Source organism: Euleptes europaea, chromosome 6 (genome assembly GCF_029931775.1).
Source record: "Euleptes europaea isolate rEulEur1 chromosome 6, rEulEur1.hap1, whole genome shotgun sequence".
NCBI classification, from domain to species: Eukaryota; Metazoa; Chordata; class Lepidosauria; order Squamata; family Sphaerodactylidae; genus Euleptes; species Euleptes europaea.
Window position 1 is genome coordinate 20,235,203 of NC_079317.1, and position 24,842 is coordinate 20,260,044.

At 41.8% G+C, this 24,842-nt stretch overlaps 1 protein-coding gene across 2 annotated transcripts in view; it reads left to right on the plus strand.

The window, feature by feature from the left end:
• The window catches only part of SETD3 (SET domain containing 3, actin N3(tau)-histidine methyltransferase), a 56,854-nt gene that overhangs the window by 119 nt on the left and 31,893 nt on the right, over window positions 1–24,842 (plus strand). For both annotated transcript variants that reach the window (XM_056851311.1, XM_056851310.1), the window contains exons 2-6: window positions 8,628–8,737; window positions 9,054–9,146; window positions 10,108–10,256; window positions 11,615–11,687; window positions 12,185–12,441. In XM_056851311.1, coding sequence (XP_056707289.1) covers window positions 8,635–8,737; window positions 9,054–9,146; window positions 10,108–10,256; window positions 11,615–11,687; window positions 12,185–12,441 — 675 coding nt within the window. In that variant the 5' untranslated portion in view covers window positions 8,628–8,634. The remainder of the gene's footprint in view (window positions 1–8,627; window positions 8,738–9,053; window positions 9,147–10,107; window positions 10,257–11,614; window positions 11,688–12,184; window positions 12,442–24,842) is intronic.

A 24,842-nucleotide genomic window follows, 5' to 3' on the forward strand; every position in this document is an offset into this window, starting at 1 on the left:
CCTCACGCCTCTCCTCTCTGAAAGGGAGGGGGGCCTGGTCCGGGCCTGAGCCCTGTTCCCCACCCCCACCCCCATCTGGTGGTTGGGCCCCTCACAGCCCGAGAGGACGGCGCTGCTCGGCTACAGGGAGAGCGAGGGGCCGCTGCTCGGCGCCCAACGACTGCCTCACGCCTCTATTTCCCATCTCTCCCTCCCCCCCCTTCCCCACCCTGTTCACACGCTCATAACACCGTGCCTGTTAATCCTGATCACGGCCTTCAACCGCAATCCGGTTTAACAGTATGAAGGTGATGGTGGAGGGGAGGTAGTCCTCTAGGGCTTTCCCCTAGTTTCTTTCTAGGTGTTATTTCTAACAGTTACTGAAGTCTAATAGAATGATTTCTAATTTATTTTAATTCTGATATTTTTCTAAGTTATCAATTGGGAGTAATCTCTCCGGGTTCTTGTAGGTTATCCGGGCTGTGTGACCGTGGTCTTGGAATTTTCTTTCCTGACGTTTCGCCAGCAGCTGCGGCATCTTCAGAGGAGTCACACTGAAACGAAACGAAACGTCAGGAAAGAAAAAAAAGACCACGGTTACACAGCCCGGATAACCTACAAGAACCAATGAACTCTGACCGTGAAAGCCTTCGACAATAAATCTCTCCAGGGTATCTAAGATACTACCTGGAAGTCGGGTTGCCAGCCTCCAGGTATAGAATCATAGCGTTGGGAGGGACCACCAGGGTCGTCTAGGTACTAGCTGGAGATCTCCTGCTATTACAACTGATCTCCAGCCCATAGAGATCTGTTCACCTGGAGAAAATGGCCGCTTTGGCAATGGGACTCTATGTCCCTCCCCAGATCCTTCCCTTCTTAGGCTCCGCCCCAAAAACCTCCCGCCAGTGGAGAAGAGGGACCTGACAAACCTACCTGGAAGTAATCCCCACAGGGCTAAATAGTCTGGGGAGGTTACTCCCAAAGTAATAGTGCAAATGACTGGGTATGACACAAACTTGGACTGTACAAACCATAGTGATGCTTACTTTTGTGTAGGTCATGTTAAATTTGGGAGAACTTTGGTAGAAACAAGCAGGCATAACATTTCACCTCTGATTGCAGTGCTATGTGTTCTTGTCCTCTCCCCACCTCCATGGTTGTATTTGCTTACTGCTTATGTATGCTGCTTCCTTACAGAGAATCAAGTGTGTTTGTTTTTGTGCATTGTTAGCCATTTTGAAGAATGGGCATGAATCCTTTTAAATAAAAATGAATAATGTTATTTCCCGTTATTTTCACAAGGACCTTAATTTCGAAGGATGTCCAACATGCTTTCCTCCTGATCCATGCCCCGCTTGCTGCTTCTCTTTGCTGCCCATCAATTCTCCTGTCCAGTGTTCTGGCCCTTTCTTTCTCTGTTGCTGTTATCAAGTAATATCTGCTACCACAACAGTACAGTGTCCCTGTCCAAGTCAGTGCTCCTCATGGCATTATTGTCTTTCATCTCTTTTATCATTTTTGCTTGCATCCAAATTTTCAAGCTGTTGCTGTGCCATAAAATCTCCCAATTGATCTTTTTAACCTCACCTTTGCATGTTTTCTTCTGTAATCCTTTCATATGGTGTCCCTGCCCAGTTACCCAGTTCTCATCATCCCTTCCTGTGCAGTTCAGTTTTCTTAATTGCCTCTTACTTAAATCTTACTCCCATACTAGTCTTAATATTTATTTTTAATTTCTGTCTTCTATCTCTTCACTCTCAATAGTTCAAGTCACTTGAAACGAGTTAAGATTTTGTTGTTTATTACTGACACCAAATTCAATTTTTGCAGTTACTCAACAGTTTTGCTGCTCTTTTCCATAGACTTTGTGGGTGTGGTCATCCTTATCTGATCTTAATGCCTGTTTCATCTTGTCCAGCTCTGCCTCGGCTTTCTAAGCGTTCCATCTTCAGAACCTACTATTTCACATAAAGCTCGTACTTCTGACCCTATGCGTCATATTTGTGTGCATGGTAGTTCTTTTTCTGTTTCCCTCACATTAGGGGTAAATATTAAGTTCTTTTCATTCTTGTTTGTGCATCAGCTGTTCCTTTGTTGGATTCTTACTTTCTTAGTCTAAACACTAGAAGCTGTTCCTTGCTACTTAGAGTTCCCATTTCTGGCTTTAACCTGCAATAGTCTGATTTCTAGGGAGTCACTGCATTTGTTTATCTCCTTAAACATCTCATTCTGATTCAGTACTTTTATCACTGTCTCTTTTGAAGAATTCATGTTTTGCTTTCCTTCACACTGCCTTTTTTTGTCACCTTGCTACATTTCTCCATTTTCTATATGTTATCATCTGGGCAAAGTGCTGGTGAATGGTGTATATGGGTAACTCTGATGTATTTCGTTACCAGGACCCCCTTGCCCATGTTTATCTGTTCTCAGCGGCTGTATTTCTGTGATGTTAGAAGGTCATTGTATTTGCTGTCTACTCAGAGATTACAGAATTGCATCTTAGCTGACCGCTTTTACAAGGAACTTCGATCGCACTATATTTCCCCCCTTTTAATATACAAATCCAATGCCTCTGTGACTGACATAATGCCTTTTTTACTAAGTGATAGGGACCCCAAGGCTACATTGTCAGTGGCAAGATTTGTTTCAGTCCTTATATTCCTCCAACACTAGATATATGCTGCTCAAGATCAATTGATCAAGGAGCTTCTAAGGGATAAAAGGAAAGGAAAGGCATCTTAGCTGAAGTTCTCTGTTGTCAGCTTTTAGCATAGATGCTTTTTCATGCTTGGCAAAATCTTTGTTCCTTGAACGTTTTTCAGCCTAACTTAGTGCGCGCACACAGCACCAAGGGAGAAAATTGTAAGGGAAAAAAATTGACACACACTACTAAACGGGTGGTTCTTTGGGACTCTTGTTTAATAGCATGAGGTGTAGCTGGTTTCCTTAAGCCATCTGCTCTTGACCTATTAAAGTTATTCCTTGTTCTGCAGTACCTGTATGTACTGCTCGTTGGTTCTAGCTAATATGTTAGCTATCTGATTTTTCAGTCAGACTACCCCTGGAGATCTCCCTTCATCTCGCCGGGCCTAGTCCAGTGCTGTTACCACTACACCATGCTGGGTCAAGGGGTACACACTTATTAATGATCTTTAAGACTCTCTGCTATGCAAGATCTGGAAAAGTGCTCTTGATGTTAGGGAGTTACTACTAGGAGAAGGACATTACTTAATATTATGAATTTTAGATGTGTGTTTTTGTGTTGAGTACTATGGCTGTAACCATAATTTATTTAACAGATGTATATGCCGCCTCTCTAGAGACCTGCTTGGAATTCATGCCATTAATATAAAATTTCCCATCTATTTTAATTGTCGATTATGGATTACATGCAGTTTTTAAGCATTATGTTTATCTTATATCAATTTCTATCCTATCTTTCTAATGAGTTGTCAGACTACCATACAGTATTTTAAAACATTAATATGCAAAAGATAAATCAGCAACAGTGACATAACTACCATATGTTGTATGTATGAAGATGAGGCGCATGTGTAGTGTATGGGCTTAATGAGAGAGAATCCCATTCCGTGAGATTTGAAGATGGCTTTGCTACCCAAGCTCATTTTTACAAGCCAGTTTAAGTTGTTATGAGAAGAGCTACTTTGAGTTGTAGGCAAAACTGCTGTGATAACTAACACCAGTATAATCTTTGTAAGATAAAACTTCTGATTAAACCATTGTGTTGTGAACATCTAGTTCAGGGGTGTCCAAACTTTTTTCAAAGAGAGCCAGATTTGATGAAGTGAACATGCGTGTGGGCCGACCATTTTGCCAGACATTTTAAATTAAATTAATTAAATGCAAATTAACTATTTTATGCAAAGTTTATTGCAAAAGGCATACTTATTATGCCCATAACCACAGACTGCACCACAAAAACCATGGCAGCATTCCTTCCTTCCTTTCCCCAAAGCCCCTTTCAGCTCACCCCCCAGCTTCTAAATCTCCAATCTTCCTTCTGTAGGGAGGGAGCAGGAACTCTTCCTCCCCCCCTCACTCATGTGCCTCTCTGGGACTGTCGACTCTCTCCCTTCAACCATGCCGGGGGTATTCTGTCCTCCCCTCATCTGAGCCAGGAAATAAACTGGTTTTCATTCTCATGGAGTCCAAGATTCAAACACTATGACATCTCCCGTGCAGGGAGGAATGTGGAGTTTTTCTCCCCATGAGAGCCAGCGTGGTGTAGTGGTTAAGAGTGGGGTGGGGTCTGATCTGGAGAATCGGGTCTGATTCCCCCACTCCTCCACATGAGCGGTGGAGGCTAATCTGGTGAGCTGGATTTGTTTCTCCCGCTCCTACACACGAAGCCAGCTGGGTGACCTTGGGCTAGTCACAGCTCTCTTAGCCTTACCTACCTCACAGGGTATCTGTTGCGGGGAGGGGAAGGCGATTGTAAGCCACCCTTAAGTGGTAGAAAAAGTGGGCATATAAAAACAAACTCTTCTCTTCTTCTTTCCTTCTGACCTCTTTGCTCTCTGCTCGGGGCTTTGACCTCCAGAATGAACACGGGTGTCCTCTACAGACTCGGCCCCGTCTGAACACGCCTCATTTCCAAACACGATACATGCCAGGAGTAATTTATTTTCCCCATCCCTTTTTTCGAAGCAGCCACTTGCCTTGGAGAGAACCTGCTGGGGGGTCTGACTCCAAACACCCCCCGCCCCCAAATCCAGCCCCCTCTCCCCCTGCCTTTCCTTGACTCACAATCCCCCTACTCAAGACCCATCCAGTGTCTCCTCTCCTCCCTCCCACCCACCCTGCAAATCTGGATCCCTCGCGAGGCCTCCGCAATGCAGGGAAGGGGCTGCATCTTCCCCCCACCCCATACTTCTGTAGGGAGAAAAGAGGAGAGCCAGACGGAGCAGCCCCCCCACTCCCAGGCTTTTCGGTGTTTGTGTGTGTGTGCTGGGGGGTGTCTTTCCTCTCCCTGATTGGGGCCAGCCTTTGACCTCCCTTGCATTTCCCTTCCCCGCCCCCCCCGCCCCCTTTCCCACCCTCGAGTCCCCCCCAACCCATCCTAAGTATCCCCCTTGACCCACTCAGGAGGAGCTGCTGCTGCTTTTCCATGTGTCAGAACAACAAAGGCCGCGTCCCCACACACGGGCTCTGGGTAAGAAGGAAGTGGCCTCTATAGGGTTTCAGACTCGCTGGCCTTCATTTCGGGGGGTGGGGCTGAGACAGCCAATCGAGGCGACCCTCCGCCCAAGCGTCGCCCCCTCGGTCGGGGATGCAAAGCACAGGCACAGCCCCCACGCGCCCCCTTCTCTCTCTCTGCAAAACAGGCTGGGGGGCCGTATTAAACCGGCCCAGGGGCCGCAATTGGCCCCCGGGCCGGACTTTGGACATGACTGATCTAGTTCCTTTGTGAAAGGAAGATGAAGAAACAGCTTCACAACTGTATCAGTTACATCAGCCCGAGAACTAAATTGGGGAGATTGCAACACATACTGGCTGCTGCTGGTGGCCTAAATTCCTGCGTACTTTGCAATAGCACAGCACCCATATACAGAAATGCAGCTTACAACATACAGAAATGGTAAAAAATACAGCACAGATTCAGATTACTGGCAGTTGACCACAAGAAAAGGAACTTCCATGTTCAGTGGCAGCACATCTCTGTCAAATGCTGGAGAATAGCTAGAAATGTCTTACCATGTTCTGCTATGAGCTTTTCAGGGGCATCTGACTGGCTCCTATTGAGACAGAGTACTGGTCTGGATGAGCTTTTGGGTTCAATTCAATGGGGCAGTTTAATGTTCTTAAGAAATGGGGGCATATTGGGTGGCTATGTCTTCTGTTTAATTGAAAGAAACTGCTTTCTTTTGGAGTTTCCTTGGTTACTGTGTCCTTTTCTGGGTTTTTGAGAATCTAAAGGATTCTTCTGTATGCTTTCAAACTCTTCTCCATAACCACGAGAATCTCAGGACTCCCAAGCTTAGCCTCTGACTTAGGTATTGCTTTCAACTCTTGGCAGCATATGCAAAATATAATACACTCTTGCTGTCTGCAGAGGAATAGCAGCAGCATACTAGTTGAACATGTAAGTAATGCTTTTAGATTACATCTTTGAGTAATCTTTTATACCGTGAAACCTGCTTAGGTTTTGTCAGTGAGCTTGGAGTGTTAAAAGCTACACTTTTCCTTCTAAAATCATAATCTTCTTTGGATCTTGTACTCAATAAATAATTAACTTTATCCTAGCATGGACTTTGAAAGAAGTTAGAAACATGTTGAGGAAAAGTTGGAGACTTAGCTGGTTATACCCTGAAGACTCTGAACAGTTACAAAATGTTTGTTCTTGGATCTCTGTCTGCTTCCAAAGGGATTCCATCTAACTTCAGTCTACCTAATATACTTGTGGATATACCTATGGATTCTTAACTGTCATATGGTATTTAAAATGGGAGCAGACTCAGCTTAGGAGATGCGTAGCAAAACAAGAAGCAAGTCTACTTTCCGTAGATGCATTCTGCACCGTATTTTATTTAGATTGGCTCCATCAAGTAGTTTAAAGCTGCAGTACCTGACAGGTAGAGCTCTAGCCATACTTTTTCCTTTATCCAAAGCTTCGGCAAAGGAGCAGCTGAGGCAGTTTCGTGAAAGCCTTCAATAAATGATCTTTGGCTAGTGCAAGCCCAAGTCAGTGGTAAAGAACTTCGTGACTTGCAATTAGAATCCTGCTCCTGTGCAGCAAGTGACAAGTGTTGCTGCCCTTCCAGGTTCTGATATATTAACTATTGAACAAAAGTCCCTGATTTCCTGTCCTTTGTACATTTGACAGTAAGGAATGCATGGATGCTCAGTACGTTGTTTTGTGCTCTTTACTGAAGCACTGAATGCTACTAGGTGAATTCAAAGTGGTATCACGTGCTTAATACAGATTGCTTTGCAGCTTATGAATTTTTCATGTTCCCTATTTTAAAGTATCCTCCTTTAGTTACTCTAGCATAATGTTTTAAAAGAGTGGTATGAGTCATGCACTGCACAGGCTCTCCTTTCTCTTACTAGAGAGGAGAATTCTACCCCAGGGAACCGGACAGAATGTTTGTAATTCCTATTATATAATAAAATGTCGTTCCACATGTAATAACAGTCTTGAAAATATGCTCAAGTTTGGATGCCAAAAGAAGTTTTCTATATACCTGGATTTAGATTTACAGCTACTCCTTCAGCAGTTTTTTAATTTTAGTATTCATGCATTTCAAACAATCAGGTCAAATCATAGCAGTGTATTGGAAAAAATTGGTTCTCATGCTTCTGATGCAGTGTGTCTCTCATAGTGTCTTGAATTACAAACGTTTCTAATTCACATGCCTTAAAATGAAGTCTGATTAAAATAACTGAATTCTTTTCAGACTTACCTGTGCTATAAATAATCTTTCTCTTCGGTGATTCTGATAAGATTTTGGGGATATTTGTTTCTCTTGATTAGTGGATTGTACTGCAAGCGAGTTTTTAGAGTTTGTCTATCTAATCCTGCTATCACATTTTAAAGATGCATGGGTAAATAAATAGGATTGCAAAACCATATACTAATGAGCTTGTAGATTTATTTAAGAATTCTGGCCTCAGACAGTTATTTTTTTCTTAAGAGAAGTTGCTACAAAGTGATTGCCTTTTGAGGGGAAATATTTTTTTTTGTTTCCCAAAACTGATGTGTGGGAAGAAAGAGAATATGCTTGCATCTAATCAAGGAGAGGTTTTTCGGTGGAACAGAAGTTCAAAGCTGAACACAGCAGAACATCTTTGCCAGCAAGATTTTGAGTGGGAGATTGGTTAAACTTTTGCTGTCACTGTTTTTACATGTAACTTGGTGCCAAGTTAGTTTGATCCTCTATATTTGGATATGGAACTTAGCTGCGTGTCAATGAAGTATATTTATCATCATTGACTTTTTTTCCTTAGGAAAGATATCTGTAGTTTTCCACAGATTTATATTTAAGATAACATTAGCACAACTAGCAGAATAAAACATTTTAAGCACTGGATGTTGTTTGCTTGAGTAGTACCATTTATCCTAAATCCACGATCTAGTCATAAATATAAAGTCTGTTGAAATCAGTGGGTCTTAATTTCTAAGTTTACAAATCAGGAGTAAGTAAGGGAGTAATACCCTCTGATGTGGTATAAGTCATTAAGCATTTTGCTTCTGCAGCTTATTCTCATAGTGCTCATTCTTGTTTTGCTAGGGAGCTTCTGTCTTAGTGGGGAGAATCAAAACCCAATATATTCAGTCTTTTAAGATATAGTATTAATTTACTGATGGAGACACCTATGTGATTACCTGCCAGATGTGTTGGCCTATTAAAAGTTTATCCTACTAACAATTTATCCTGGCATTCATGGATACTTTAAAGTATGATTCAGTTATAGGAGGTAAGTGACAAGTGTAAAAAAAAAAGTTCTGAAATGGATTTTTCCTTGAAGTTTTTAAAATATTTGCTGACCTCTACCTACTTTCTCCTGCCTTTTTCTTTCCAAGATATTTAATATGATGGAATCTGTGGTTTAAAAAAAATAATATGCAAAAAAAGCTTGTGTGGAGGTAGAAAACCCGTGCTTATTTTACTACTATTTTCTTCAAGTTGGAAGATGGGGAAGAAAAGCAGAGTGAAAACTCAGAAGTCGGGTACTGGAGCTACCGCTGTGGTCTCACCAAAAGAAATGCTGAATCTAATTAGCGAATTATTACAGAGTAAGTTTAATATTCTTAACCTCTGAGCCAGATGAGGATGTGAATAAATGTGGAAAGGGGCAGATGCTGAATTAATTTCAGTAGAATAGCTTAACCTAAAAACGAAAGCTTCATAGTAATTGCACAGGCTCTAGCCTTGAGTCCTGGAATTTGTCAGATATTTGTCTTCTGCAGACTTAAAAGTTTTGGTATGATTGCCTAACTGAAGGTTATGAAATTAAAACTACCTATCCATATATAATTCTCTTGATGTTGCGAAAAGGAGAAAGGCTAAATTGAACTGAACAGAATGTTATTTCTGTATTTATGCTTCCAGAATGCAGCAGTCCAACTGCAGGTCCTGGAAAGGAGTGGGAAGAATATCAGCAGATTCGAGCTCTTGTTGAGAGAATCCGTAAAAAACAGAAAGGTAATATAAGAACGCTCTGCTAGAACCAGCTTGGCCCAAACTAAAAATGTTTGTTACTACTTATTAAAATGAAATCATGCCTTAAATTGTGAACATGGGGAGTAGATGAAATTGATAAGATTAAGCTTTTACTCTTCCGTATTTAGTATATTCATTGCCTATTTGCTGTCCAGGTCAAGAAACTTAAGAAGGGATTCATGGAGAACCTGTGTGAGCAATCAATAAGTTGATGCATTCAGTCTATCTTTTTTAATATTGTATGTTAATGTTTTATTTTGCTGTAATTCGCTAATCTTTTTCAGTTGACCATGAAGCTGAACTGTATAATAGTTATACATCAAGGTAAAAGCACAACAAAGGAATAATACAAACATTTATGTTTTATATTATTGTTACAGTAATATATAGGCCAGGACTAATTCTCGGTTAACTTGTGTGTCTGTTGAGAGTGAAGGTGATTTGTCATTTTCATTGTTTTACACAGCTATGGCAAGCAGAAGAAGTAATCATATATAGACATGCTTGGGGACAGAGCTATAGGTTTTTAAATTGTGCCACTGAGGACATCTCTAACTCAGATTAGAACTCTTTACGTTCCCCTGAGTCCAAAAGGAAATAAGTTCATTATCTTGCAAAACTGTGCCCAGTAACACTTCACGCTGCTCAGAGACCATGTGACATTGATTGGCAGAGTATGGCTGGAATTGCACATCCTAGCCTAGTTAGTACAAACCACCAAAGGGCTGTGCTTCCCTAACTCTTTTGCCAAGTCTCTCTTGTATTCTGAGAACTGTCTTTTTTCGTGGATTAAAATTGAAGATCTCTGTCATGCACTGTCAAGCTACTGTGGGCATATGAATTCTGGGTAACCTTTCAGTAGAACTACACCGGCAAACTGATAAATATTCTAAATGCTGGAGGCTTACCATGTGTTTCCTGTTGACATCAAATGTACACATAGGTTTGTCCGTCACCTTTGATGGGAAAAGAGATGATTATTTTGCTGAACTAATGAAGTGGGCTGGAGAGAATGGTGCGTCCGTAGAGGGTTTTGAAGTGGCCAACTTTGGTGAAGAAGGCTTTGGCTTGAAAGCTACAAGAGAGATAAAGGTGAGTAGAGGGTAACTGGTAAATGTATTTGGTGTGTGAAAAGATCATTTCACCCACTGTCTGCTTTGTGCACTGTGTTTGGAAGATTAAACTGGCAGCAAGTTGGTTGTTGAGACACTTATTACTTGCCTAGTTATGAATCATTAGTTGTTGATTCTGTCCAAGCTGTGAGTCTGACCCAGAGATCTTCTCTAGGTATTCTCTTCTGTCTTTGTCTCTCTCCCCACCCACCCCAACTTCCTCAAAAAGTGCTAATCAGCTTTTGGAAGGGGAAAAGAGTTTGGTCTCCATCTGCCAAAAAGTGAACTATGGTTTCAGATGTGCAGTTCCAGTTTTATTAATTACATTTATATAAAATTTGCTTCAGGATGATACCCAGAAGGTTCTCAGGTGGTCTCCCCCGTTTATTTTCAGCCTCGTTGCTGATGTATAGGAGCACTTAAGTCAGGAGTATGTACTTTAACACAATCATAGTTCCAGATCTGGAAGAGCAATTAATGGGAGGAAATGCATTTGTACCTTTGTTTGCTAAATTGTATTAAACTATTACAAAATTGTTTAGTTTTGATCAAAGATTTGGGATTTGACTGAGGTAACAGTGCACCCTCAAATAGCACTTAATGTAATCCAATCCTATTATTGTGCTACAGTGCTGCACTCAAGATTCAGAGAATGGCCACCCATCCTCTCTTTTACTTGCTTGGTTTGTGCCACTCCCCCCTTTCTTCCTTGGACCTCTTTATAGCTGGAAACTTAGACTGCATCTTTTTCCTAGCATCTCTGCTAGGAGGAAAGAGAAGAAGAAAACTGAGGTTTATGGGGTGGGGGAATTTGGTGTTTTAATGGTGTCTTTAATTATGTATTTGTAAGCCATCTTGAACTGCGGGGAAAGACATGAAAGAAATGTTTTAATGAATAAAATAAATGTTTAAAATATTGCTGCTCTCTTCCCTTCTTTTTATCAGTGGGGCAGAGGCTGTCCATGATGACTGTGCTAGGAAATAGAGCGCATGCTCATTGAGTGTTCACTAGCCAGGAGTGGATGACATTCTGGGTAGCTGTCTTTTCCTTGTTTCTTCCTTAAGGTTGCTAATAGTTCTTAGGTCTAATGAGAGCCAAAGTTATGCTCACACAGCATAAAGTGGCAGTGTCTGATCTCTTGAGTAGCACATGGGCCAATGACAGCACTTGGCCAGCTTTTCTTGCAGCTCAGGCACTTGCTAGTCGTCTTGGTAGGCAAGCCTCTTTAAAAGCCTGGCATATGGTATTGGTGGGAAGGAGAGAAGAATTCCTAATCAAATGCTATATGTTTACATATGCCAGATGTACATGACTGAAGCTCTCTGTTGCTTTTCTAGGCTGAAGAACTTTTTCTCTGGATTCCTAGAAAATTGCTGATGACTGTGGAGTCAGCTAAAAATTCAGTCTTGGGTAAGAAGAGCTGGATATATTTACGGATATCCTTGCAGCACATTTATGGGGAATTTATTCATTAACAATATTGTGGATTGGCAAATAGAAATGGCTAGTGACCTTATAACTGTGCTTAAAGAAGCTCAAGATTTAGAAAGGGTCTAGTTTTGCCTTTCTGTTTCCTGATGTCCATGTGAACGCTGTTCATACTGCAGTGATAAATCTACTTTGTACCAGTTACCTTCAGTCCTATGCTACATATGCAAGCTCCCTTAATGCCTGAGAAGGCAATGTGTTAGGGTGGTGGCGTTCAGTCAGTGTTACAGTGCTTATAGCATTTTTGTATAAGGAGTTGGCTGGTGTTTAGATTTTTGTTTAAACGCTTTACAGGAATATAATGATCTATCTTAGTAAGATAAAAATTTGAAAACCTGACCTCACTTTTTTCATAGAATGAATTAGGAATGTTTGTTTCAAAGGGGCTACGTATCCTTACGGGTTCATTTTTCTTTAAGGGTCCTTGTATTCCCAAGATCGAATTCTCCAAGCCATGGGTAACATCACATTAGCATTCCATCTTCTTTGTGAACGATGCAACCCTAATTCTTTCTGGCTGCCTTACATCCAAACTCTCCCAAGTGAATACAATACCCCACTTTATTTCGAAGAAGATGAAGTTCAATATCTTCAGTCAACTCAGGCCATTCATGATGTTTTCAGCCAATATAAAAATACTGCTCGACAGTATGCCTATTTCTACAAAGTTATTCAGGTAAGAGTGTGAAACTGACATCATAGTTATATATGGCTTAGAGGTGAAACCATGATATGACAAAGGGCAGTTCTGAGTGCTGCAAAGAGAGATTCTTGTTGTCTTGTCAAAGCAATGCTAAAATGATTATTTTATTACATTAATCTTGTCATTAATACGTTTATTGTTTAATACTTTTACTGCAGTGAAGCTATGCCTGCACTGCTCCCAGACACACATTGCAACTCATGCAGGGTCTCTGTCAGTGAGGATAGTGGTCGGTTGGTAGGTTTTGCCGTTGCAACACCATTGTGGCCCTTTCTTACATGCCCAGGGTAATGCCATTTGCCACTTTGGGGTCAGGAAGGAATTTCCCTCTAGGCCAGGGAACCTGGATTGGCCAGGGAACCTGGAGGGTTTTTGTTGCCATCTTCTGGGCATGGAGTGGGGGTCACTGGGGGTGAGGGGAGGAGGTAGTTGTGAATTTCCTGCATTGTGCAGGGGGTTGGATTGGATGACCCTGGTAGTCCCTTCCAACACTGTGTGATTCTATCTCTCCCCCCTCCTCCAATACAGTTCTTTATTTTTGTCCATGTACTTTTTGGAGCAAGTTGTAGAAGAGGTGCCTTCAGGGCAGCACTGTGGTAGGTTGTGTATTTTATTTCTAATCTTGGTGGGTTCTAGCCATTGAGAATGCATATAGCTCAATCTGGGGCTGTGTCTTTGTCTCAGTGGTGAAGTGTGATGGAATCTTAGGAATGACCTTGCCACATATGGCACATATGTATCAGTGATGCAGTGGTGATTGAATGAAAGTTTCTCTCTCTGGTTCCTTTTGTTAAATGGCAGAAGCACGATCAAAGCTACTTTTTTGCGTGAAGTCAATCTGAACTTATGTTCCTTTTTTAAAAAAACAAAAAGAATTCTCCAGCCACTGTGGATGTTGAAGTATTTGGAATGATGCAAAGTGTATCAGCCCAAAGCTCCATTGTTCAGGAAGTTGGCTTGCCACCCTGCTTGCCTACCTGTTCCTTGTTCTTAGTCTCCATCGTGTTCCTCTCTCAGTGTACATTACTGAAAGATGTATATCTTTAGATACATTAGATGTATATCTTCCTTCTTGTTGCTATAGAACCAAGCGGGTGTTTTCATTTAAGAGCAAAAGTAGTTTGCTGTAGCAGTACAGGTTGAGTATCCCTTATCTGAAATTCTGGGGACCAGATGTGTTTTGGATTTCAGATTTTTTTTTAATTGGAATATTTACATATACGTAATGAGATACCTTGGAATGGGACCCAAGTCTGAGCACAAAATTCATTTGTGTTTTATATGCACCTTATACACATAGCCTGAAGGTAATTTTGTACAATATCTTTAATAATTTTGTGCATGAAACAAAGTTTGTGTGCATTGAACCATTAGGAAGCAAAGGTGTCACAATCTCAGCCACCCATGTAGGACAGTCTGTGGTTGTTTGGCATCACCATCATTCCTGACTCTGAATTTATATGCTACTGATAAGCAATTTTCCTTGGGGACGCTGAATAAACTGTCCGTTTTGACCTGTCACTTGAGATCAGGTAGCGTCATGTCGGTGCTCAAAAAGTTTCGGATTTTCGGGTAATGGATACTCAACCTGTAAAATATTCTACTTCTGTGGTGTTCATACTGCCAGGCTGGGGAGTAGATTAAGTTAGTACAGAAATAAAGTCCTTTACTGTCATTTGATGAGCCCCGTAGCGCAGAGTGGTAAGCTGCAATACTGCAGTCCAAGCTCTGCTCATGACCTGAGTTCGATCCTGACGGAAGTTGGTTTCAGGTAGCCGGGTCAAGGTTGACTCAGCCTTCTATCCTTCCGAGGTCGGTAAAATGAGTACCCAGCTTGTCGGGGGTAAAAGGAAGATGACTGGGGAAGGCACTGGCAAACCACCCCATAAACAAAGTCTGCCTTGTAAATGTCGGGATGTGATGTCACCCCATGGGTCAGGAATGACCCGGTGCTTTCACAGGGTACCTTTACCTTTTTGCTGTCATTTGAAACCATAGGTATGACTATATTCAAAATTTACATACACTGTGAAATCCAAATACCATACAGTTTTCACTTTTTATTGGCTGCACATATCCAGCTACTTGCCATCCAGTTATTTTCACCCTTGAGCTACTGTAATGTAAGATACCTATGAGTAATGAAGTCTTTGTTTCTAGCATAAGAAAACTATTCAAACTTGGCTATTCAGTCAAAGTGCACTGACAGAATGTCTGTCAGACTTCATTTTTGTGTGTATCAGAATGTATTTACTTTACTTATACCCTGCCTCTCACCTCAGTGGGGACCGAAAGCAGCTTATGCTGTTCTTGTCTTGTCCATTTTATCCTCACAACAACCCTGTGAGGTAGTCTAGGCTGAGTCACCCAGTAAGCTTCCTTGGCAAAGTGGAGATTTGAACCAGGAACTCTCAGATCCTAGTTTGACACTCCAGCCACTGCACCATACAAATTTCACTTCTTAGGTAACTCTTCAGCCTTCTCCAGTATTTTATCACAAAGAATGTCTTCAGTGTGCACCCTGAACCAACACCCTGAACCAACTCTGTTTAATGGCACAAAATCTCAGTTGAAACATAATCTACTTCCTTCCTGTCTTTATTGAATTTTAATTTCTATTTTGCAATTATTTCCAACTTTTAAAAATATTTTAAAATGAAAGTTCTGTGCTGAATGTCATCATAAAAACACTTTGAAAAACAGGCTAGACAAAAGAGTCCCCATTTGCCTTTAAAGCTGCATGAGTTTGTTTTCTGTGTTTTTACAGAGGATATGAAAAATGTCGGTACTGAGTTTCCAAAGTGTTAATGTTGATCTCCTGAGCATAGTCACCTTTATTTTATCCTCTGTGTTTGCAAAGGCTGTCAGTTCTTTCCTTCATGTTGCTCTGTTTGCACTAGTACTGCTAGGTGGTATTTATTAGTGAGGACACTTAAAAACTAAGTAGTCTGGGCAAATCTAGGATATTATAATAGAACTCTGACAGGTTGGAAGATTCATTTTTCCCCCTTCTATGGAACAGAAGGTGCTACATTAACGTGATGCCCATGTCACAGATAAGTTCTGGCTTTTTAAAGAAAAACTGGCAATACAAGGCACCTAATGTTGTTTTAACAGGTTAATCAGTCTTCATCGCTGCCATATGTTATCGTAGTCCAAAGCTAGTATAGCATACCAGTGAATGATATCTAGATTGTACTTATTACTGACATTTGAAAGTAGACAAGTGTGACCATCATCTTGTCAGCATTCCCAAGTGAAATGTGTACTTTGGAGGAACAATAGGGCATCTTGGGTATACTCTTTGAAAAGGACCTCTTAAAATGCATATGGCATTAAAGCCATGGAAGCAATAGGTGGGGTCGTGCCCTTGCTTGGGACAGGCGTCCTGATCACAGATTATGCGATTCCGCTTGTATTCAACTATCCCCGCATTTTGTACAATATGGCTTAGCTGAAATTGGAGCATTAAACCCCCTGACGCACCTACCACTTTGCTCCCGTTCAGCCCCGTTAGCGCTTTGTGAATGATGTGATGTCTCATGTGATTGCCAGACCCTCAAAATGGATACAGGCAACCCATATGTAATGGGAGCAGTACATGCATGCAATACCGTTGCCAGTATGCATTGGGTATTTCGTGGGCAGCCTAAGGAATGAATCCAGGTGGTTGTGCTTGGTGGCATCTGGTGGGGTTGGAGTGCTAAATACTCCCAATCTTGGGTGTAAATCTAACTGTTTCTGCTTAATTATGAAGAGCTTCACAGTAAAATACCTTTAGGTATTTAACCTAAATATCTTATGTGTTGAAAGCCACAAGGCATGAGATTTGTGAGCATATTCAGCCTTGGAAATGTTTAGATAAGAACTGGGGTGAATCTCAGTGCTTCACTTATGTTAACAGTCCAAAATAATCTTTAAGCTTGTAAAATTTGTGTGGAAAGGCACCAAGGTTAAGCAGTACCGTTTGTTAATTATACTCACGCTATTTAGTTTAAAGCGCTTCACAGGCATTGTCAGTAATGTTTACCACAGACCTGTAAGATAACTCTGTGTTATCCCTGTTTTACAGAAAGGGGAGGGGAGACCGGGTCTGAGAGAACAGAGGTTGGCTTTTGGTTGACACAAAATTTGATTCAGAGTACATCCCAACTCTTGCACTAAGCCACCGTAGAATGTCATAACCATGTTTGTTTGTATTGTCAATATTTTCAGTTTGCACTCATTCACACAGTGACTTGTTGCCAAATAAGCCTCTGAAAGCTTTCTAGAAGGCTTGCTCTCAAAGCACGGGTCTTGGACTACAGCCAGTGTCTGTGGGCCATGAAGCTTTGCAAGTGACTCCAGAGAAGTTTTTTGCCCATCTGCCAAATCGTACCAGAGCTACTCACTGCCAGCCTATAAAAAGAAATTAACTAACTTTGTAAAGCGTTTCTACTTTGGCAACTCAGATTAAAGATTCTTGGGTAACCTCAACAGGGAAGGCCTTTAATCAAGACCTTGGTGAATCGCTTCCAGTCAGAACAGAAGTACTGTGCTAGATGGGCTCAAAGTTTTGGTTCAAGGCCTTATATGTTAGTGATACAGGGAAGGGCACCAAATACCGCCTTGAATCCAACAAGGCACAAGGAGAAATACAAATAGACTTAGTGCGGCTCTGCTCGCACAAGTTCTTGAGCAACACCTAGCTCTTTCCTTCTTGCAATGCAAGAAGGTGCCCAGAAATGTATGGCACAAGATGTGGTGTGGCTACAATAAGCTTTCACAAGGGGAGGGGCTGTGGCTTGGCATGCAGAAAGTCCCAGGTTCAATCCCAGACATCTCCAGTTAAAGGGACCAGGCAAGTAGGTGATGTGAAAGACCTCTGCTTGAAACCCTGGAGAGCCGCTGCCAGTCTGAGCAGACAATACTGACTTTGATGGACCAAGGGTCTGATTCAGTATAAGGCAGCTTCATGTGACCAAGCAGCCGCCATGGTCTCTTTCTTGGATTTCCACTTGTGCAAGAGCTCTTGCTCAAGTGGAATTTTTGCTTTGGATCCAACCCAATATCCTTTAAGCCAAAGTCACATAAAACCTAAACATGTTAAGTTGAGAAACACTGAGGCAGAATAGGCATATTTCAATTGAAAGTATGAAGCGATGTCTTAACCCTGGAAGTTAGGGCTGAAAAAGGCAGCTACACTTATTATTCCTTTTTAAATCTCACATTCCTCCAATAAGCACAGGGCAACTTGCTTGGGGATCATCTCCGTTTATCCTTGAAAGACTCCTGTGGTTATTTAGATTGAGCTATGAGTAGCCCGAGGTCACACAGTGAGTTTTATGACTGAGCAAGGAATTGGAGTTGGGTTGCCCTGGTCTGTACACTGCACTGCCTCTCTGCTTAATTGCATTAACCACAGAGATGATTTACAGCAGGTACAGGTGTTTGTTTTGGTAGCTGGTTTCATTTACTTTCTCCTGAAGGCAGCGGACTATCTTGGGGAAGAAATGCAGTTATGAGTTTTTCTTGATATAAGTAGTGGAAATACAGATGCCGTCAAGGAGATTCCTTCCCTTTCACTCCTGTTGCCAGATAAACGTTAGTCTGGTTTGACAGCTAACAACAGGTGTGAGGCTTAGCTGACAAAAATAACTCCTTCAGCCAGGCAAAGACCCGCACTGACTCAGTTTAAATAATTTGATACCTGAAATGTAGGTTAAGAAGGCTGGCTAGATCTCTTGAGGTGCTACTTAAATAATGGCAGAAAAAAATGGTTACTGAGCTTGCACTTAGTTACTTTGGAAGAGTTCAATTTTTCCAGTGCAAGCTTCTGTACATCTCTTGTATGCATTACCTTTTTATGAGCGTGCACTGCACACTGCAGGGTGAACAGACCCCAAATGTTGATTACATAATCCTGGATTCTTTGTGTACTGAAATGTGGTATAATAAGCACAAGAGGGAGCCATATAGTTTACAAGCATTCTGAGTGCAATCCCTCGCTCTTTGCAGATATGTATTTCAGTTTGCCTTTGTAAAATGTGTTTCCCATTTTAACTCCCCCCCCCCCCCGCTGCACATGGGCATGTTTCTAGCTTTTTTGCAACAAAGAGTTGTTACAGGGATCACTGCAAAGGGGTGCTTTTATCCTATAAAACACACATTATACTCTTCGCAGCTGTATCTCTTCCCTGTCAGATCAGTGAGATGCAGGGAAGAAGTGAATAATGGCAGTTCTGTTCACTGTGGTAGTAACAATAAATTTCAGCCTAAGTGTTTCCAAAATTCTGTTCAGTCCGTACTGACAAACAAAATACCTTAGAAAGTAAACCTTCCTTACTAAATTAAAATAGTTTGAGGGTTTCAGTTACTTCATGGGAACAGAGAGCAATCAAATGGTGAGAGCCTTTATCATAGGATGTCCTGACTCTTCACTTTATCATGAGCTTTCCATGTTTCGTAAAAAGTTCCATAGGCTGATGTAAGGCCAGTTTCTTTTCTAAATTAAGCAATAGCAGCAAACTAGCATTATAGGACTTGGATGTGCAGCCCATTCCTAGGTTGGGGGGGGATGGATATGTGGCGGTCAGGTGTGGCGCAGCCGCACCAACTCCTCAGAGGCTTCCTGGCCGCAAAAGAAATGTTAGGAAAGAATAAAAATAGAAAATACCCCATAGCTCTTAATGGGGCTATGCCAGCTATTTTGGTGGCGTGGTAATGTTGCAGTGCAAAGAGGCCAAAAGGGATCTGGACACTGACTAACTTCAACTCCGCCCCTGGGAATGCCCCTGCCCCACGCCGGCGCAGGGTTTCCCTTCCAGGATCAGCCTGCGCAGCTCTGTGGCTCCCCAGCTCCGGTGTGTTTGCCCCCACGTTGGTGTCTGTGCTACTTCACGTCATGGTAAAGTGGCACAGACACCAGCACGGGGTTCCACCACCTCCTATGGAGCTTCGCACACCCCTCCTCAGGATTGCACGGTTAATCTTTAATCATTTCCTTTGTGCATTCATAGGACCAAAAACATCTTCCTTTATATAGTTCCCTGCAACAAAAATGCTGCGGTGGCAAGGCCGGACCATAATTCAGGGAGTAGCTTCCTCCTTTCTGCATATTGAAGGAGAGAGAATCAACTTCAGTGCAGTATCTAAATCGGTCAGTATAAGTGGCTCCAGAAACTTGAGACAATCTCTTTACAGAGACAACCTCTGCTGCTGTTATGGACAGTGAGGAGCAAGGTGCATTGACTCAGCACCTCCTCATAGCAGGGCTCATCAAATCTCAGGTTGCGGCAGTTCCTAGAGATGTCCTTGTGGTACCTAGTATTTTCAGAATCAATTTTATTGTAGGTTTTCTCTGTGATCCTCCGTAGAAATACAAAGCTTATTATTTCACATCAGAATGTTTCATTATGTGACTGAAAAGTGCATGTGTGTGAAATTCTTGTCAATGCATTTTAATGTATCAACTTTAACCATTTAGTGGCGGTAGATGAATTGATTTCTTAACCACTTGCTCTCTGCTCTGACTCTGGTATTCAAGTAAATGGAGTTTTTTAAAGTAATGATAAATTATGAGGAATTGGTAAGAAGTTAGGTTGAAGGTTTATTGTGGTGCTAACAACCAGGATTACCCCATATTTATTTTATATGCTGCAACACTTTTGTTCATAGCTTTAATGAAATGATTAGAAGCTGTGAGGAGTTTAGGATTGTTTCATGCTACAAATAATTAGAAAACATGGTCATTAAAATACAGAGCTGTGAAGGCTGGGAAATGATTGACTCCTAAATTCTTGGGCTGGCTTCTATAGCCAAAGAAAATTTGTCATGGCCTGATCATAACAGATTTCAGTGTTATGAACTTTAACCTGATATCCAGCTGTAGCCCTACCTATTGTGACTGCATGAGAGTGGTTGTCCAAATAATATACTTCCTTTTGTTTATAATATTTATTATATTTACTATATATACTTTTGTTTCTATATTCAGCATTTCTTTTTTACTGCCTCTCAGTTTGCAAAAATTAAGATACACTAAAATAGCTTACCCTGACCTGGATCGCTCAGGCTAGCCTGATCTCGTCAGATCTCAGAAGCTAAGCAGGGTCAGCCCTGGTTAGTATTTGGATGGGAGACCACCAAGGAAGTCCAGGGTTGCTGTACAGAGGAAGGCACTGGCAAACCACCTCTGTTAGTCTCTTGCCTTGAAAACTCCATAAGGGGTCGCCATAAGTCAGCTGCGACTTGACGGCACTTTACACACACACAAAATAGCTTAGGGCACATCAGTTTGGAGTTCTCTTCCAGTACTGGGCACATTTGCAGTTTTGCTTGTAGAAAATCAAGGTATTTATACTTTAAGTTCTATATCTATGCCTCATAATACAACTTTAAATTCTGAACTAAGTTGTCAGTTATGCACTATTTTGCTAAAACAGTAAAATGAGTTTAGGCTTAATAGCAAGGTAAGTAATTCATATCTTTCATTCCCCCCCAAATTTCCACTTTTCCAGGGGAGGCAGAAAAAAATCCCACCCCCTAATGGCTTAAAAATTTATGGTCATTTTTCATGTCTTGAAATAACCAGAAAAGTATACTGATTATACAAAACCCTAAAAGCTGGAAAAAACTAGTGCAGCTCATACATTTTTGGGCCACCTCCTAGAGTCAAAGCAAAGTTGTGAAGGACAGCTTATAGACTGATATCAATGAAGCAAGTGTTAGCCCAGCTCACTGCATGGCAGAAATGGTGCCTGTGAGTAGATTGGCCCTCCTAGTATCCCTGCGCCTGGCCTGGATAGCCCAGGCTAGCCTGATCTCATCAGATCTTGGAAACTAAGCAGGGTAGGCCCTGGTCAGTATTTCGATGGGAGACCACCAAAGAATACCAGGGCTGCTGTGCAGAGGCAGGCAATGGCAAACCACCTCTAAAAGTCTCCTGCTTTGAAAACCCTATGGGGTTGCCATAAGTCAGCTGCAACTTTACAGCAAAAAAACAACAACCCTGCAGTGACTTACCTATGCTCCCTTGGGCTATTGGCTGTTTTTCAGACTTTAATAGCAGGAACTTGGTCGTTTTCTCTCAGCCACTTGAGGAGAATGTTCCTTCCTACCATCCAAACTAGATAGATTTAGACAAGAGACTTCAGCGAGCCGAGATTAGACTTTAAATGCTCTTTTAGGTAGAGAGAGATGGATTCAGAGGAAGTGCCTTGTGTCCCGGTCTTCCCTCCCATCATCATCCAAGAAATGTCCTGAGATGTTTGCCCATGGCTTTCCACCATGTGTACACACAACGCATGTGATACTACCCCCTTTTTTAAAAAATGTAGAAAATGTCTTCATTTTTGGAGAAGTCCTTGCTGTCTGGTTTTAGACCTTGTGCAGAAGATAGTCAAGCTCACTGTTCTTCCTTCAGTGATTTGGCATTTGGTAGCTTGCTGAGCAGTGTCTGGAGTATTCAGTATTGTGAATCACCTCTGTGTGTGCCTGGATATTCCACCACCCCATCTCTACAACGACTGGGTTACAGTGGCTATCAGTCCACAAATAGAAGATTAGTGGGGAGGAACCCTGCCTTTTGGGTTCTGGTGAGAGGTTGCTGTGCCTGGTAGTTTGTTCAGGAACTATTTGAATACAACATTGCCTTGTTAAACCATTTGGGGAGGGGCTGCAGCTCAGTGGTAGAGCATCTGCTTGGCATGCAGAAGGTCCCAGGTTCAGTCCTCGGCATCTCCAGTTAAAGGGACTAGGCAAGTAGGTGATGTGAAAGACCTCTGCTGGAGAGCCGCAGCCGGTCTCAGTGGACAATACTGACTTCAATGGACGAAGGATTTAATTCAGTATAAGGCAGCTTCATGTGTTCAACATTTGTGACAAAAAAAGCTTGCTTCTCTGGCTCTGTTTTTAATGGCTACAAATATCATTGTATAAGACTTATGAATTTGACTGAAGTTTGTAAAGCTGGCACAACTGTTTTGCCATGGATTCAAAAGGGACCTTTCAAAGATAGGATGTATAACATCCTGGAGTAACATTTTTGGAGACTTTGGTAACAGCTCTGATGAAGACCCAAGTATTGTAGCAGCCTCCAAGGGGTCCCACAACAATGCCTGTTTACTTTTTAATATAATGAGGATGCATTTTGCTAGCGAGCTTCATAATGAGATGCTTTTTGTCCCCTGAAGATGAGAGGCAAATGATGCTCTTTGGCTTCAGATCTGGAGTTGCTGGAGTGAAATTCTTTGTCTTCAATCTGCGGGCAACTAGGATGTCTTCTTAATATTAAGTTTTTAAATGGCCACAATGAAAAAAACTACAGGCAACGAGAATGCTGAATGAGAACAAGTAATAACAGTGGAACCTTTTTTGAAAGGGTTGCTTCTGTCTCTTGCATATGATATCAAGCTTCTGGATGTTCAGTTTTCTTTGCAATGCAAGCAAAACTCATTGTCCATTTCTTTTTTTGTTTTCTGGAGTAATGATGCATATAGTTTTGCTATGCTTAAAAAATAAGTAATTGGAGGAAGACTGTGGGGTTTGGGGCATAACCTTCACAGTTGAGTTAGTGGTTTTAATACAGAGCCTACAACTTAGTTGCTCAATAGCTGGGGAAGGTACCCTGCTCAAAGACTCACAATCAGGGCTTGGTTAGAGAACAGGAATGTGATTGGAATTAGTTCAGAATTAAGTGGAAGCCAGTGACGTTTGCAAAAGAAAGAAATGACGCAATGCATACGATGAAAACAGCATTCAATATGGATAAATGGGATGGAGATCAAAGAAGGCCATTGAGGTGACCATTGCAACAATCAAAATGTGAAATAAGAGAATGAATAAGTGCTTTAATTGTGTCAGGAGATAGAACGGAACAAGTCGTCATCTGTAGAGGATGAAAACGGCAAGATTTGGCAAGAGCGTGAATGTGGGAAGAGAAAAATCAAAAAGTAACACCTAGATTATGAGTTTGAGAGGAGTGAATAGGAAGACCATCAAGGTTAAGAGGAAGGGGGTTGGGAGAGATGGGGGTAAGTCTAAGGATTTTGTTTTGATGCGATGTCGTTTGCAATGATATTGAGTCATCTGAGACGTGATAGTGAGACAACAGAGATAAAATAATAAAGAGGGATAGTTGGGGGGGGGGAGATAGTTTTAATTCACAGACATGGAAATGGTAGGAAAGATCATACAAGCGAATGATGGTCACATACAAAGAAGTTCTCACAATGGCGGGATGTGAGCAGTGGGGTTCCTCAGGGATCTGTATTGGGACCAGTGCTTTTCAACCTGTTCATCAATGACCTGGAGTTGGGGTTAAACAGTGAAGTAGCTAGGTTTGCAGATGACACCAAATTATTTAGGGTGGTTAAAACAAAATCAGACTGTGAAGTGTTCCAGAAGTATCTTTGAATACTGGAAGAATGGGCATTAAAATGGCAAATGAGATTCAATGTGAGTAAGTGTAAAGTGATTCATATTGGGACAAAAAATCCCAACTTCACATATACACTGATGGGATCTGTGCTGGCAGCAACAGACCAAGAAAAGGATCTTGGGGTGGTAGTGGATAGCTCACTGAAGATGTCAACCCAGTGTGTGGCTGCTGTAAAAAAGGCAAATTCCATGCTGGCCATAATTAGACGAGGAATAGAGAATAAAACTGCTTATATCATACTGCCCTTGTACAAATCTATGGTGAGACCACACTTGGAATACTGTGTACAGTTCTGGTCACCACACCTAAAAAAGGATATTACAGAGCTTGAGAAGGTGCAGAAAATATCAACCAAAATGATTAGGGGACTAGAGCAACTGTCCTATGGGGAGCGGTTAAGACGCTTAGGGCTGTTTAGCTTGGAAAGAAGGCGGCTGAGGAGACATGATAGAGGTCTATAAAATTATACATGGTTTGGAGAGAGTGGACAGGGAGAGGTTTTTCTCCCTCTCCCATTATACTAGAACACGGGGTCATCTGCTAAAGCTGGAGGGTGAGAGATTCAAAACAGATAAAAGGAAGTATTTTTTCACACAACGCATAGTTAAATTGTGGAACTCCCTGCCCCAGGAAGTGGTGATGGCTGTCAGCTTGGAGGGCTTTAAGAGGGGACTTGACATATTCATGGAGGAGAGGGGTATTTATGGCTGTTAGTTAGAATGGATACTAGTCATGCTGCATACCTATTCTCTCTAGTATCAGAGGAGCATGCCTATTATTTTGGGTGCGGTGGAACACAGGCAGGATGGTGCTGCTGCACTCGTCTTGTTAGTGGCTTCCTAGAGGCACCTGGTTGGCCACTGTGTGAATAGACTGCTGGACTTGATGGGCCTTGGTCTGATCCAGCAGGGCCTTTCTTATGTTCTTAAGCCCTAAGAAAGCAGCCTCAAAAAGA